Raw genomic sequence first — 16,118 nt, forward strand, 5'->3', positions numbered from 1 at the left:
GATCAAACAGATGGTGCCTACCCCAAAGGATATGAAGGCTCCCAACACAGTGCCTGAAATGGTGGCAAACCCTCCGGTCATCACTGCATGGATTTCAGAGAGTGTCATGTCTGCAAGGTATGGACGGATGAGCAGAGGTGCCTCTGTCTGTGAACAGGAGAAGCGAGTCAGATTCAAGAGGATGTGACTCCCCACCCCAGAGTGCCCTCAGGGACACATCCCTCTAGTGTGAGTGCCCTTCCAGGACAGAGCTCTGTTTGTAGGCCCTCCCAGCATCTGCCTCACTCTCTCTGGCACCTAATCGTATCCTGGCTGGTATTGTTATCATCAATTTTCATACATGTTTGTCTTATTTATTTAAATTCTAAAATGCTATGGAAGGGGGAATGGTATATTTTTTTCTCTATGTCTAAAATCAGCTACAGTACATCCTCACTTAATGTTGATAAGTTCTGTGACTGTATAATGAAACCAGTTTTACCATAGACTAATTGATATAAACAAGAGTTAAGTTCCTATGGCATCTCATCAACTTTATAATGAAATAAAATTGAATGAAATACTTTTTGTCCATACATTATTTGAGGACCTAATGTATTTAATGAGTGACCTTATGAAATACAGTGTATTTCCTGAGTACATATTAGTAGCTTTAAAAGTACTTGTTAAGCCCTAACCGCTTTGGCTCAGTGGATAGAGCATTGGCCTGTGGACTGAAGGGTCCCAGGTTTGATTCCAGTCAAGGGCATGTACTTTGGTTGCAGGCACATCCCCAGTAGGGAGTGTGCAGGAGGCAGCTGAATTGATGTTTCTCTCATCAATGTTTCTAACTCTCTATCCCTCTCCCTTCCTCTCTATAAAAAATCAATAAAATATATTTTTTTAAAGTACTTGTTAAATTAATTGCAAATATATTATTAAAGCCCATTGTTGATGAAATAAAAATATATGTTTGTGAAAATGTAATGAAATTATGAAGACCCAATTCTAAACTGTATTTAGCATCAACCTAAGATAATGTTATTTTTCATTTAATGAGTGACAATTATGTGCCTAGTGCTATACTAGATGCCAGGGATATTAATATAAATAAGGAAAAGTTTCTACTGATAGGAGCTTATAGTCTAGAACAGAAAACTAAGCCAATTATGGATAACTTCAGTAAAATGTGCAGTGCTAAGGTGGAAGCATGCAGAAGTTCTCTGAAAACATTTCAGAAACAGTTAATCAGCCAAGGGCCTTGAGAGAGGAAGACCTCAGTACTAACTCCTTGTCAATTTGACAAGCCATTGTCATTGTCCCTAACATTGAGTTAATCAGTCAATAGCATATATTGAGCACCTATTCCATATAAATGTATCAAACAATGTGTTATGGGGAAGAGCCTTGGTGTTAGCTCTGAGCAAGACAAATTATTGCCTCCTCAGAGACCCTGGAAAACACGGATCACAGGGAGAAACTAGAACCATAGAGCACACTGAAGGCGGTGAGATTTGGACCAGGACATTTCCCTATATTCCTGTGTAAGAAGTTGGATCAGTGGTTAAGGATGTCCAAACTAAGTATATCCAGGTAAGTAGTTGTATTACACATGAAGGGTAAAAGCAGTAGCCGAGTTTCCTTTGAACTTCTGAGTTTTCTTTCATCAGTGATTGACTGCCCATACATCTCATTTATTTGACTTTTCAGAAGGAAAACATACTTTTCTCAACCTGTTTTCTGCCACATCATGTATTCCCAGGAAAAAAATTATCAGAAGGCCTCAGAGTACTTACCATACCCACAAAGATGTTTCCTGCCACAGCTAGGGTCTCTGTGGCGGTCGTGCCCATGGTAATTTGTAAAAACCAGGCAACCTAAAGGGATACAAAAACCTAAACCGTTAACATTAGTGGAAGTCTTGGAGAGTATCTAGCAAGACTCCTCCCAAACCCCTACCCCCATTCCCTTCTCCATTTACTGGTAAGGAAACTAAAGCCTAGAGAAGTGGAATGACAAGCCCACGGCCACAAAGCAAATTACAGCGCCTGGACCAGGACTCAGGACTCTTGGCTTCCAAAGCTAGTAGATTAAAAGTCAGTATGAAATAGCAGTCCAGCCCATTTTCTCTTCCTGCTCTGCTCCTCAGCCTACCTAGAGCCTGGGCCTGGCCATCTGACATCAGGCATGCTTGAGTTTGTCTTTTCACACTGGTTCTAACATCTAGATCCTACATGTGAGCATTTTTCCAAAGCAAGTGTCATGTTCATGCTTCCTGACAGATCACAAGATGAAAACCCCCCTCCTGAGTGGTATAGGAGAATGACTCACCTTCTGAACTATCCACTGCACAAGGCCCAGATAGTAGAGAATGGACATCACACATCCAAAGTAAATGATGATTGGTAAGGCCTGTAATGAGAATGACGGGCAACTAATGAGATACTACAATAGACCCCCCTTATCCATGGTTTCACTTTCTGTGGTTACCCACCATCAACCATGGTCAGAAAATATGTTATGGAAAATTTAAGAAGTAAACAATTCATAGGTTTTAAATTGTGTGCCATTATGAGTATCATGATAGAATCTTGTACTGTCCTGATCTGTCCCAACTGGGACATGAATCATCCCTTTATCTAGTGTATACATTGTTTACACTAGCCGCCAGCCCATTAGTCACTTATTAGCTGTCTAGGTCATCAGATCCACTATCACAGTATCTCAGTGCTTGTGTTCAAGTAACCCTTATTTTATTTAATGGCCCCAAAGCACAAGAGTAGTGATGCTGGTAAGTCATAAAGTGCTTCCTTTAAGAGAAAAAGTAAAAGTTCTCAATAAGAAAAGAAAAAAAATCGTATGGTGAGGTTGCTAAGATCAATGGTAAGAATGAATCTTCTATCTGTGAAATTGCCTAATTTATAAATTAAACTTTATCAAAGGTATGTCTGTATAGGGGGGAAAACAATATTTATAGGGTTTGGTAATATCTGGTTTCAGGCATCCACTGTGGGGGGGGGATATCTGGTTTCAGGTATCCACTGCGGGGGGGGGAGGGGGGTGGTGGTGGCGGAGTCTTAGAATGTATCCCTCACAGGTAAGAGGGACTACTGCACAAATGTGCTCATGTATGCCATAGATGGACTGTGTTTCAGGCCTCTAAATTAACTCTCAGCCTTCCAAGAGCAGCTGACACAGTATAGATACTCAGCGGATATTTTTTAACACAAGCGAGTTTAGGAATAAATTTTAAATGTATTATATCTACTATCCCATTAGTACCAAGCCACAAGGAGCCTTCCTCCCCCCTCCTATTTTATTCCAGTTTCAGTATGGTAACGATCAAAGGGCGGGAGATTGATGCTGTTTCTTCTACTGATGAGGTTTGATCCTCTTCTTAGGGTCAAATTGGTATGTAGACTGGCTGATCTCTTGGGCACACATTTTTATCCTCTCCTTTACTCTTCTCCCCACACAGACCCTCATCCCTGCCTACAAAACAGATAATGACCTGAAAAGCAAAGACATCCTTGACCAGTGTATCCCCAAAGACAAAACTGGAGCCAGCCACTGTGTAGTTCAGGAAAATCTGAAAGAAAAGAGAGAGAGAGGTGAACAAAAGTGAAGCCAGGTAAGACACAGAGGAACATTTGATCAGACTCAGGCATGATTAGGTCCTCCTTCTGTTACTGAATGTATCTCTCACAGGTAAGGGGGGACTACTGTACGAATGTGCTCATGTAGGCCATAAGTGGACTGTTACTGAAGTGGGTCTCCCTTTGACAACATGGGGATAGGCTGTATCTCCATGAGCTACTCACTGAATGACATAGAACTCGGCAATTCAGTTCTCTTTATTCATGTGATTAGTTGTACCCTAGTATACTCTTTCCTTTCCCACCAGATCTCCCACCACCATCATTAACAAGACATAGTCCAATCTCTGCACGCCCCCCCCCCAAACCCCAAATCTCCTTTCTCTCGGGTTCTGAAAGAGCAGAGCCTTCACATTCAATTTCTCATACCTGAATCTGGTCTCCCAGCCATTGAAATGCATTAAATCCAGGATCAGTTCTGATGACCAAGATCCCAAAAACAAATTGAAGACCCAGGCCCCAAAGCACCGTCTTCCAGGACACCTGGGACCAATAAGAACTCCCGTTATTCCAATGTGAGTTCTAAACCCTACTTGTCCATTACATGGTTGGAATTTTAAACATGAATTCATGGTACTCTGGATGAAACCAACCAAGGATATTAACAGGAAATCTGGGGTAAGATTGAGTAGGGAGCAGGGGGAAACAGAGTGGGGTAATATTTAAAGAGCCACATATGTCCATATGGTTTTTAAAACTGTGTCTACATGTTAGATGACACACATGCATACATACATATCCTATATAATAAAAGGCTAATATGCAAATAGACTGAACTGCAGAACGACTGGTCGCTATGACATGCACTGACCACCAGGGGGCAGATGCTCAACTCAGGAGCTGCCCTCTAGTGGTCAGTGCGCTCCTACAGGGGGAGGGCCGCTCAGCCACAAGCCGGACTTAAGGCTGGCGAGCGCAGCAGCACTAAAGATGTCTGACTGAGGGTGCAGGCCAAGCTGAGGGACCTCCCTGAATGCATGAATTTTGTGCACCAGGCCTCTAGTATACAAATAAAAGCATCATAACCAATAGTTTAATATTCCTATGTGCAATGCAAGCCGATTCTTTATTGTATTCTATTTTCTTCCTTTTCTTTTCTTTTTTTTCTTTTTTTTTTTTTTTTTTTGGTTCTTTCTTTAACACTGGCCTCGATCCACTAATTTGATATTAAGGCTCATCAATGGATTATAACCTACCATTTGAAAATAAGTGGTCCACAGCCTCTGAGAACTTTAAAACTTCTCTTAGAAGCAAAGTCATCAAACAAGCAAATTCCAGAGATTCTAAAGAGCTTAGTTCTATGCCTTTGTAATCAATACTTGACACATGCACTTTGTAATCAGTAACACACAGTCCTTGGCCCACCCTGCATACCCCAAACTCACTGCACTGTGGTGTTTGGAGCAGGCAAAGAGGATGAGGATGAACATGCAGATTCCTGCAAAGGACATCAGCTGCTCTGGCCTTTGGGCTGTGTCTAGAGCTAGCCACAGGATGAGGCCAACCAAGGCGACTCCAGCGAACACCCTGAAGAGGGAATGCCAATACCATGTCATCAACTCGGTGAATGAATAACAAATAATTAACCTTACCTCTAAAAAACAGAAGTTCACCCCAAGGGTAAATGAAATAACTCAATAGATTAGACACAGAGACATCTCTTGAGAATCACTCATCCAGCAGTTTCCTAGCTAGCAGCTCCCTCTCCATTCCTTGTACTCCCAGAATGAAGCTGAAAGAGTCCAACCTGAGGATGCAAATCACATGAGTTCCTTTCCTCAAGCTTCCATATCAGTAAGATGTGAGATAAAGACTCATTCTTTACGCTTGTACTAATGAAAAACCACAGTATTTTTAATAGAAAGAAAAGTATGCATGGTCCTCCCCATGAATCTTCAGGCAATTTCCAACCACTCCGAGGGCCAGAGTAAAGGCTAAGCCACCAACCAACTGCTATGGTCTTATGGTCCCTTGATGTACCAAACATGCTGGATCAATCAATGCACAGACAGGTTTCCTCACATCTGAGTGTTGGAGTCATTTCAGTTCGAGGGAAAAGAATTAGAAGCGGGGGGCGGGGGGGGAACATATGAAAAGAAAGCAAAACAAAAAGAGTACTTTGTCCACTGAGGTGTCTCAGGAACAACAACAAGGATAACAAAATGCATTACAAGGCAGGGTTGAATTGTGGAGCTGTTCTTACTGTGAACTCTTCTCACTTAAAGTGAATAAAATATGGCTTCTAGAATCTATCCTGCTAATGAATAGTGTCATTTTAGCTTTGTCTCCTCAGTGTCAAATAAATCAATGATCCAAAATTTAGGTTTCTCCAAATAATTGCTGTTGCAAACATTTTTAACACCTATTCTCTGTGCGTCCATTGGAGAGTAGGCAGAAAACAGGAACTCTATAGAGAGTCTAAAAGTTATTTTGTCACTCCAGGCCTGTGTTCAAAGAACATGCACATGCTATATAGTTAGTTAGATGAGCTGTGGCTGCTATAAAATCCAGTTCAGTATTTATTGAACGGTAAGTTTGCCGGTTAAGCTCTAAGGAACTGTAAAAGACACTGGTGGGGTGCCAGAAATCTAGGGGACTAGAAGAAAAAAAGTATCAGGGAATTAAGGGAGACACATACCAGTATGACCATCAAATCAATATGATAGCTTAATGCAGCTGTAAGCCTCTTTGTTTTGATTACTACGTTGCAGAAAAGTATGGTTTTCCTTATTTCTGTCATAAACCCTGACAATAAACAGATGGAAACGCTTCTCTGAAACCTAACCCTTCCTGCCCCCCCCTAGAAATGTTGATACACGAGGCTACAAGAAACTGGACGGAAGTCCTGTGCTCAGAGGCCTGTTGTTATTTGCTCTCTGAGCATTGATTTTGAAAAGTATAGGTGAGGGTCTGAGAGACAGCTCAGGAAATGTCAAAGAAGAAAGGGGGACAAGTTTGAGCGACCAGGGATATTGAGATTCTTAACTCACCGGTTCATCCAAAGCTTCAGACAGGAGTTTTCAAAGGGCTTCAGACATCTTGTTAATGTTTTACCAAACACACTTTTCAGAGCTCGGTGAACCAGGACCAAGAGCACCAAGCACGTGAGGACGAACAAGGCCAGTGCCCTCTGGAAATCCAAGATGCAGGCTGCCAGGAAGTAGGCAGCGTAAGCTAAAAGGAGAAGGGGCAGTGTAAGGATCAACAACTGAGAGCTCCCCAGGGGCAAATGAAGCTCTAGTCACGAATGTCTGGGACTTAAAGCAAGAAAAACCCTCCAGCGATGTTGCCCCCCCAGCCTCAGACTGAGCTGCAGTTCTCAAGGCCAGGATAGATGGCTGGTTTCTTCTTGAGGATACCCAGGGAGAGTCCAACTTAGTTTGAATACTGCATGTTTTCACTTATCTTTAATTAACTCCCTCGAATTTACTCTGATATCCTTTTTCAGAGTAAATTTGGAGTGCATTTGATCAGTATCCACCATTAAAACACTCCAAAAGTCATCTTTTCTAAAGCTTTTAACCTTTCCTCTTGAGCAAAATCATATAAACATGAGGAAGAATATCAGGTCCTCGAAATATGTCTTTTATTATAACATTGATAAGATGCCATTGGAACTTAATTCTTGTTTATATCAATTAGCCTCTAGTAAAATTGGTTCATTATACATCACTCCACTTCGAGTGACAGAACCCATTGACAATGTTAAGTGAGGACTTACTACTATACAGTCCTCATCCCATAGCTCCTTGACTGACCCCCAAATATAATTTTTGTTCTCATCATCCCAGCTGCCTCTAATATTGACATCAAAATCCCATACATCACTGACAATATATATCAAATAGAGGTTTGCTGTTTTAAAAAGTATTTTAGCCCTAACTGGCTTGGCCCAGTGGATAGAGAGTTGGCCTGTGAACTGAAGGGTCCCAGGTTCGATTCCAGTCAAGGGCATGTACCTTGGTTGCGGGCACATCCCCAGTTGGGGGTGTGTAGGAGGCAGCTGATTGATGTTTCTCTCTCATTGATGTTTCTAACTCTCTATCCTTCTCCCTTCCACTCTGTAAAAAAATCAATAAAATATATTAAAAAATACTTTATATCATTGATCTTACTAGCAAATAAATAATGTATACTACAGGTTTCTCTTGTAAAGACTATAAAGACCATGCCCTACATTGAATCAAGACACTAAAACAGACACAAGCCCAGATTCTCTGAACTATTTAAGTCTATCAAATAATTTTGAAAAATAGTTTATGCTCAGATTTTACTTATTCCTAGAAGTGCAACTCAATAAATATAGTTCAGATTATTTACTTATAAATAATTCAGATCTATACATCAAATAAAAAAAGAACAATTTGTGAATAAAGTTGTATCTCATTTAGAAACATCTTGACACAAGGTCACATTCCTAAAATGATGTGTCTCTCGCTTATAGGAATTCTCAACACCTCACCCGAACAGAACAGGCCCAGCAGGATCTTCTTGAACAGGCTGGCATGTCTTTTGCAGAAACTTCTTGCCCTGGTGAAAGGTTGTAGTAGTCTCCCACTGGTGAGAACCCAAAAATTAAGATACAAAAGTTACTCCATCCCATTTGTGTCAATTCCAGACCTTAGATGACCTGGCCCGAGGAAGAATTTTCTCTTCTCCGTGAGGAAATTATTCAGCCAGGGGGACATTAGGTAGAGTCCCGGCAATGCCCCAAAGGCCACATCGCAATGGGCCAGAATAACCCTACCCAATCCAGACTGGCAATATCTCAGTAATCTCCTACCACACAGGTGGACACTCACATCAGGGAGAGACTCCTGGGACCTATTCCTTTCCTGTTCCCTGGGGACCAGGCATTGCTCAGTTTCCAGATTCAGAAAAGGGCCTTTTCTTCTGAGTGGCAGCTTTGACCATTCCTTTCTAAAAACCACACAAACCCGTAACTCTGAACAGCCAATCAGATGTGCATTGACAGACTGGAAGGAAAACACCAATAACCCCTGGGTGGGCAGGGCCTGAGAGAAGATGCCCAACAGGGAGGACTATTCAAATTTGATTTAACATTTATATAGCCCTTTCTATGTGCTGGGCTCTTCCTAAGTGTTAGGTTTCCAGCAATTGAGTTAACTCTGCTACCTTTCCAGGCTTAATAAAGAATGTAGTGAGTAAAAAGTATTGCTTAGAAAGGTGTCAGATACCCAAAGCACATCATTCTCTTTGGGATGTCATTCACAAAGCACATCAAGGAAAGAATTTATTTTTAACCCTAGTCTTCCCCTATGTGCCAGGTGTATTTAATTTGCTCCTCTAGATCCACTCTCCACCTTGCTTTGTGCCCAGGGAGTCTTACCCTGTGGACTACACCTAAAGGCTCCCATGCCCTCTGGCTTATCTAGTTGGGTTCTACCAGGGGAACCCAGAAGGGGATCAGAATGTAAGAAAAGACTGAGGTCAGCATACTGAGATCTTCTTTATCTGACTCTCTTGGGTCCTCTTACATCTTGTCCCTTCGGGCCTAGAATAGTAATGGTTTACTGTTGCTGGCCTCAGGTTCTTGCACTGTCCTTCCTTGTGGTTCCACTACATCTTACACACATCTTTGTAATGGTCTCTTTGTACAGAAACCCTTTTCTAATTACCCTAACTTAAGTATTCCATTTGTTTCCTGTTGTTACTCAAACTGATACAGTAGGTAAAGCTGATATAAAATTATACCCAGTCCAATGCCAGATCAGTAAGGTCACTGCAAAGTAAGAGTGGGCATCCACTAGTCCAGTGGTTCTCAACCTTCTGGCCCTTTAAATACAGTTCCTCGTGTGGTGACCCAACCATAAAATCATTTTCGTTGCTACTTCATAACTGTAATGTTGCTACTGTTATGAATCTTAATGTAAATATCTGATATGCAGGATGGTCTTAGGCGACCCCTGTGAAAGGGTCGTTCGACCGCCAGAGGGGTCGCGACCCACAGGTTGAGAACCGCTGCACTAGTCCAAGAGTGAATATAAGTCACACGTCTGGAAAAGGTTTTTGCCATCACCTTGTAATCAGACTTGACCATTTCCTGGGAACTAAAGTTCAATGGGTACTACCAGAAATCAATTAAAGAACACTCATTTCTGCAAAACCCATTAACAACCTGATTCTAGAATATCAAGTTGGAACTGGACCTCTGGTTTAAAAAATTAAAACAAAAAATAGAAAGGAAAGCCAGGAGGGGCATCCAACTGAAAAGAGGAACCAATTGAGAAGCAGTGCACAGAAGCATGTGAGCAGGTGTTCATGATCCTGGCATCCTGCTTGGCCCAGGATCTTGCTAATACTACCAAGCTCTTTACTTTACATAATGGTAGTGTTTGAGGGTTAGTGTTATGTTATATCAGGAAGCTGAATTTAGAAGTAATCTACCTGATAGATGCTGAAATTCCACACCTTGCCCATAACTTGTTTGAAGCATGTGCCCACTGTTAAGTTCTCCCGGTATGTACATGGGAGGCTTTCCAGATATGGACTAACAACAACCCTCTCACTTATAGGCTTACTGCCTGCAGGCTCAAGTGATAGAGCAAGAAAGAGTAGGGTAAGGATGATAGGCCATGCTAGCTGGACATAACAGTAGAGGACACTACAGGTCAGGCCTAGCAGTAAGAGTGTGCATGCATTTTCTCAGAGATCCTATCCACAACATGATGGTCTGAGTAAAGAGTGAGGACCTCCAGGCAGAAGTGATCAGAATCTTTTCAAAGGCTTAAGGGATTTATTTAATGAGGATATGAAAAGAATTAGTCGGTGGGTACTGTACTTGTACCGCTTTGCCAGATTCAAAATTATGTACACAGCCAGTTTCAAACTGGATGGGCAAGGAGAGCTGGGTGGTGTTGTACAGGGTTTGAGAAGTTATCAAAGTGTCCAAGGGTGACTGAGTCTGAGGAACAAAAAGCTTATCAATAAGCCAAAGTGGAAATCCAAATACTAGTAGGAGTTGGAAAACCCAGGAAGGCAAGAGAAAGGTCTGTCAGAGGGAAGCCAGAAAACTTACACTGGAAGCAGACTGTGCACCTGGGGATTACCAGTTCTGAGACCCATCAGCCCAGGTAGAGTGAGAAGGCAGCCCAAACCAGAACGCGGCCAGGTGCTTAGTTGCTGAGCTGTGATGGATGTATTGTCTTGGAGAGAACTCTTCCTCCCACTGTATCCAAATCTCTGCTTGCTGTGGCCATTTCAGGTAACAGAAAACATCAGATCTTCACACTAAGACAGGAAGGACCTATGTGATGGGATTTCTAACTAGCCCTTCAACCCATCCTCTTCTTCCTTCCAGAACTCTGTTCTCTCCAAGTTAGAGGTAGCAGTGGTTCCGACAGACAGTGAAATCTTCCCAGGTAAAGTGTCCCCTCTCATTAGGGAGAGTCATGACTACCTTTTGAGCCAGGCCCTTTAGTTCTGTTGTTAGCAGAAGTTTCTCCTGGTTTCTAATATATGGTTAATGCCCATCATGGACTTCCTGTGCTAATAGAGTTTGCCCTTATTTACACCTTTTAAAAAGATCTCAATAGGAATTTGAAGACAAAGGAGCTCTAGCTCATTCAGCTATTGATATCAGGTTCAGGCCCTAATAAGAAACAAAATAAAGAGGAGTGAGGAGAAGCTCCCAGCAAGGAAGGGCTGCCTAAAATTCTTCACTTGGAAATTGCACTGGCATGTAACATAGGCTGCAGGCACCCTTCCCAACCTCCCTCCTGGTAACTTGTACAGCTCACACCCACCTACCTATCTTGCCATCCCCACCCATCCCTACCAGGCTTACCACCATCCTCCCAGGAAGTCAGAACAGTCGCTCTGATAGGGCAGCCAGAAGACACAGCAGACATAGTAGGAGCAGTTTGAGAGCTAAGAGAAAAAGTGAAAAAGAGAAATGATCTTTAGGCAGGAGGAGAGGTCAATGATATTCAATGATGATAAAATCAAGCAGCTTAGCAAATGAGAAGAAGATGCTAGATTCAGCAGTGAAGAGGTCACTGGTTCTGTGGGAGAGAGCTGTTTACAGGAGAGTGCCTGGGTGAAAGCGGAATTGCAGGGGATTGAGTATGTGTGAGCATATATGGACTACTTTTTTTATTTTAGGTTTGCCTGTGAAGAAAAAAGCCAGATAATGTTTATTAAGCACCTTTTTCCAGGCCTCACCAATCATCCTCCCCCCAACCACAAGGTTAGTTAGGTGTATGAGCAAGGGAACTGAGCCTGCCAGTAGGTGGCAGAGTTGGGATTTAAAATCCAGATCTTTCCATTACTCCATGTGGCTTCTACTTAGAGATGTAAGACTAGAATTTCAGAGGGATCATCCCAGAATTCAAAATGTATGATTGCTAAGAGAGCAGAAGAGAAGAAGCAGGTAACCATGCCTGTGATTGCTGAAGAAGCTCTCACAAAGGAGAGGAGACGTGAACTGATAGGAAAGGAAGGGGAAGAAGTCTGCTAAGTGGGTATGTTGCAGGCAGTTAGAAGAGAAGGTTGGGGAGTCTCCGGAAGAGGAAAAGCATACTTGAGTGAGCCTAGCATTTTGAAAGAATAGTATGATTTTCAGTTGCTGGGAAGCAGGGAGGATGTAGATGGATGGTGGGAAGAAAGCTGGTAAAAAGGGACAGAAGCCAGGTCATGGAGATTCCTGTTATATGCCATGGTTAGGAATTCAGGTATTATCTTGTGGAAAATGGAAAGCCATCATAGAAGGTACGCAAGGTAATAATGTGAGCAGATGTGTGTTTTAGAAAGATCACTCTGGTGGCAGTGGGGCGAGAGATAGACTGGGGCCATAAAGGAAGTAACTGAGGGTGCAGGGGGAGATTGATATGAGAGGTGAATGGCACAGATGTTTAGGAGAGAGGATTAATATCAAGTGGAGGAAAACTGGGATGATAATGAAGTTCCTGCTATGCATGCCTTAGTCATTCACCAAAATAGAGAATATAGGAGGAGGAACAGACCTAAGGAGGAACAGACATGAGGAGGAAATGTGAGTTTATTCATCTCTGTGTGCCTAGAGCCCAATCTGGGACCTGAAGTAGTATGGAAGCCTCAAACCTATGCTGATAGGAGTTGGGTTGCAATGTTTGATTTGAAGTATAGATGTGACATCTAAGTGTTTAGATGTTTGGCAAGTGGTGGATATATAGGGATGAAGCTTAGAACAAAGGTACAGACTTCAGATATGGTTTTATGAATCAAGACATTACATATAGGAGTGAGAAGAGAAGACAAGTGACAGACCCTGGAAAACTAAAATAAAGAATATCCAGAGAGGTAGGAGAATGAGGAGGGTGTAGTGTCACTGAAATCAAAACATTAGTTTCAAGGAAGGAAAGGGTCAGAAAGGTCATGCTGCAGAGATTTCCAATGAAGTGTGTGTACATTGAACTTGATAAGTAGGTTTTTATTGCTCATCTGAGTAAGAGAATTTCAGCTGACCAGTGGTAGTGAAAACTAGGTTACATGGGACTGAGAAGTGAATGGACAGGTGATAAAATGATGTTGCAAATAAGTCCCACTTTTCCAAGAAACTTGGCCACGAAGGAAAAAGATATCATAAGGTTGAGGTAAGCTTGAGTTGTTTGTTTGCTTATTGTAAGAAGAAAAAACCTTGAGCACTCTATTCTGTTCTATTGGTCTATGTGTCTTGACATACTAGAGGCCCAGTGCACAAATTTGAGCATGGGTGGGGTCCCTCGGCCTAGCCAGCGATCAGACCTGATTCCATAAAACATAAGACCTGATTCCATAAAACTCTTAGAAGAAAATGTAGGAGGAAAACTGGGATGATAATGAAGTTATCACTTATAGATTGAGGAAGGGTCTAACAGAGAAGGAGTAACTGAAGATGTCGGGGAAAGAGGGCTCTGTAGAAGGGGATAGAGAAGGATAATAATGAAGTTGGCTTCAGACTTAGGGAGAGTAGGCCTTCTGATAAAGGAGGGAAAAAGATAAGGATTCATGCAGGTGGAGGTACATTTAAGTTGGAGCATATAGGAAGATAATTTAGTATTTAAACAAAAATAGTAGTATGGAGTTAATAACATGTAGAAGTAAGATGTGTAAACAAACAATAGTAGTATAAAAACTGGAAGGAGAGATACAGAAGTATACTATTATATGGTTCTTATACTTTACATGAAAGGATATAATATCACTTGAAGGTATACTTGTAAGTTGAAGGTATGTTATAAACACTAAAGCAAGCACTAATATAACAAAAAAAAAGAGTTGTAGCTAATAAACCAACAAAGGAGATAAAATGAAATCATTTAAAATATTAAATCAACCTAAAGAAAGACATAAAAAGAAGAAAGGGCATAACAAGAGGAAAGGCATTAAAAATAAAATAGAAAGACATCTCATGTTTATGAGTCAGAAGAATTAATATCGTTAAAATGTTCATACTACCCAAAGCCCATCTATGGATTGAACACAATCCCCATCAAAATACCAATGGCATTGTTCACAGAAATAGAAAAAAACATCCTAATATTTGTATGACACCACAAAAGACCCCAAATAGCCAAAGCAGTCATGAAGAAACAAAACAAAGCCAAAGACATACTTTTTTATTTCAAACTATAATACAAAGCTATAATAATAAAAACAATATGAACTATATATATAAAAGCCTGATCGACCATTACACCTGGATGACTGGCCAGTAGCTATAACGCCCACTGACCACCAGGGGGCAGGCATTCAATGCAGGAGCTGCCCCCTGGTGGTCAGTGCACTCCCACAGTCAACCTTCCATGGCTGGCCAACCTCCTGGGGTCCCTCCCCACTCCACCCATGGCTGGCCCTGATCGCTGGCTAGGCCGAGGGACCCCACCCATGCTCAAATTTGTGCACTGGGCCTCTAGTATGTCAAGACACATAGACCAATAGAACAGAATAGAGTGCTCAGAATTAAATTACCACATATACAGTCAACTAATATTCAACAAGGGAGCCAAGAACACCCAATGGGGAAAAATAGTCTCTTCAACAAATAATGTTGGGAAAACTAGATAAACACATGCATAATAATGAAATTGACCTCCTATCTTACACTACTCACAAAAATTAAGTCTAAATGGATCAAAGATTTAAACATAAGACCTGATTCCATAAAACTCTTAGAAGAAAATGTAGGTGAAGAAGCTCCTTAACATTAACCTTGGTGATAATTTTCTGGATATGACACCAAAAGCACAAAAAACGAAAGCAAAAAATAAACAAGTGGAACTACATAAAACTTAAAAGCTTCTGCATAGCAAAAGAAACAGAATGAAAAAAAGCAGCCTACAGAATGAGAGAACATTCTGCAAATCATATATTGCATGAGAGGTTAATATCCAAAATATATGAAGAACTCATACAACTCAATAACAAAAAAACAAACAATTCAATTTAAAAATGGAGAGAGGAAACTGAATAGACATTTTTCCAAAGAAGATATCCAATTGGTCAACAATGAAAAGAAGCTCAACATCAGTAATCATCAGAGAAATGCAAATAAAACCCACAATGAGCTATAACCTCACACCTGTTAGAATGGCTGTCGTCAAAAAGACAAGATATATAACTAGTGTTGGCAAGGATGTGGAGAAAAGGAAACCCTTGTACACTGTTGGTGAGAACATAAATTGGTTCAATCACGATGGAAAATAATATGGAGGTTCTTCAAAAAATTGAAAATAGACCTACCATATTATTCAGTAATTTCACTTCTGGGTATATAGCCATAGGACCCACAGGAAATGAAAACAAAATATTAGAGAGATGTATGTGCTCCCCTGTTTATTTCAGCCCATCAATGGGTGAATGGATAATGATGCGATATGAATATATAGGGTATCTCTAAAAATGTATATACCCTTTAAGAGCTAATAGCTCAATTTTGAAAGTAAAATGTATTTTAATAAATGCTGCCTTTATAATTATTCAAAATGTGTGTATACATTTTTGGGGACACCCTGTATATGTATATATAGCTAAACTCAGAAAGAGTAATGGAAAGAAAGAGAAGCTAAAATCAGTTTACATTGCAAGATCAGATTAAGGATTTCCTGAGGAACCAAGAGCAGAAGTAAGAGAGGATAAAGATGGGTCTGAGTGTGTGTCCTGAAAATGGTTGACCTTTAATCACTAAAACTTGTCAATTCTATTCTAAAAGTATATCTGGGGTTTATCTTTCCTAATCTAGTCCCACATATCTGTGTTTTTTAAATTGAGGTTTAGAGAGAGAGGAAGGGAAGGGGAAAGAGAGAGAGAGAGAGAGAGAGAAACATTGCTGTGATAGTGAAACATGTGGCATGCCCCCTACCAGGAAACTAGCTCGAAACCAGGGCATGTGCCCTGATAGGAATGGAACTGGCAACCTTTCGGTGCATGGGATGACACCCAACCAACTGAGCCACACTGGGCAGGACAAAATCTGTAACTGGCTGTGATCAATTGATTGTAGGT

General features: G+C 41.2%; 1 protein-coding gene across 4 annotated transcripts in view; it reads right to left on the minus strand.

The window, feature by feature from the left end:
• Window positions 1–16,118, minus strand: part of SLC28A2 (solute carrier family 28 member 2) — a 31,575-nt gene that overhangs the window by 12,677 nt on the left and 2,780 nt on the right. For 3 of the 4 annotated variants that reach the window (XM_070423510.1, XM_070423511.1, XM_070423513.1), the window contains exons 4-11: window positions 8,098–8,192; window positions 6,626–6,809; window positions 5,021–5,162; window positions 4,005–4,118; window positions 3,491–3,568; window positions 2,311–2,391; window positions 1,776–1,856; window positions 22–147 (exon numbers count right to left, since the gene is read on the minus strand). In XM_070423510.1, the coding sequence (XP_070279611.1) occupies window positions 22–147; window positions 1,776–1,856; window positions 2,311–2,391; window positions 3,491–3,568; window positions 4,005–4,118; window positions 5,021–5,162; window positions 6,626–6,809; window positions 8,098–8,192 (901 nt within the window). Of the gene's footprint in view, window positions 1–21; window positions 148–1,775; window positions 1,857–2,310; window positions 2,392–3,490; window positions 3,569–4,004; window positions 4,119–5,020; window positions 5,163–6,625; window positions 6,810–8,097; window positions 8,193–10,674; window positions 10,742–16,118 lie in introns of those variants that run through there. The other variant, XM_070423512.1, reaches the window with a different exon arrangement.

The sequence above is a fragment of the Myotis yumanensis genome, unplaced genomic scaffold (assembly GCF_028538775.1).
Source record: "Myotis yumanensis isolate MYYU_CA2020_CCGP unplaced genomic scaffold, mMyoYum1.0.hap1 SCAF_1, whole genome shotgun sequence".
Classification (NCBI taxonomy): Eukaryota; Metazoa; Chordata; class Mammalia; order Chiroptera; family Vespertilionidae; genus Myotis; species Myotis yumanensis.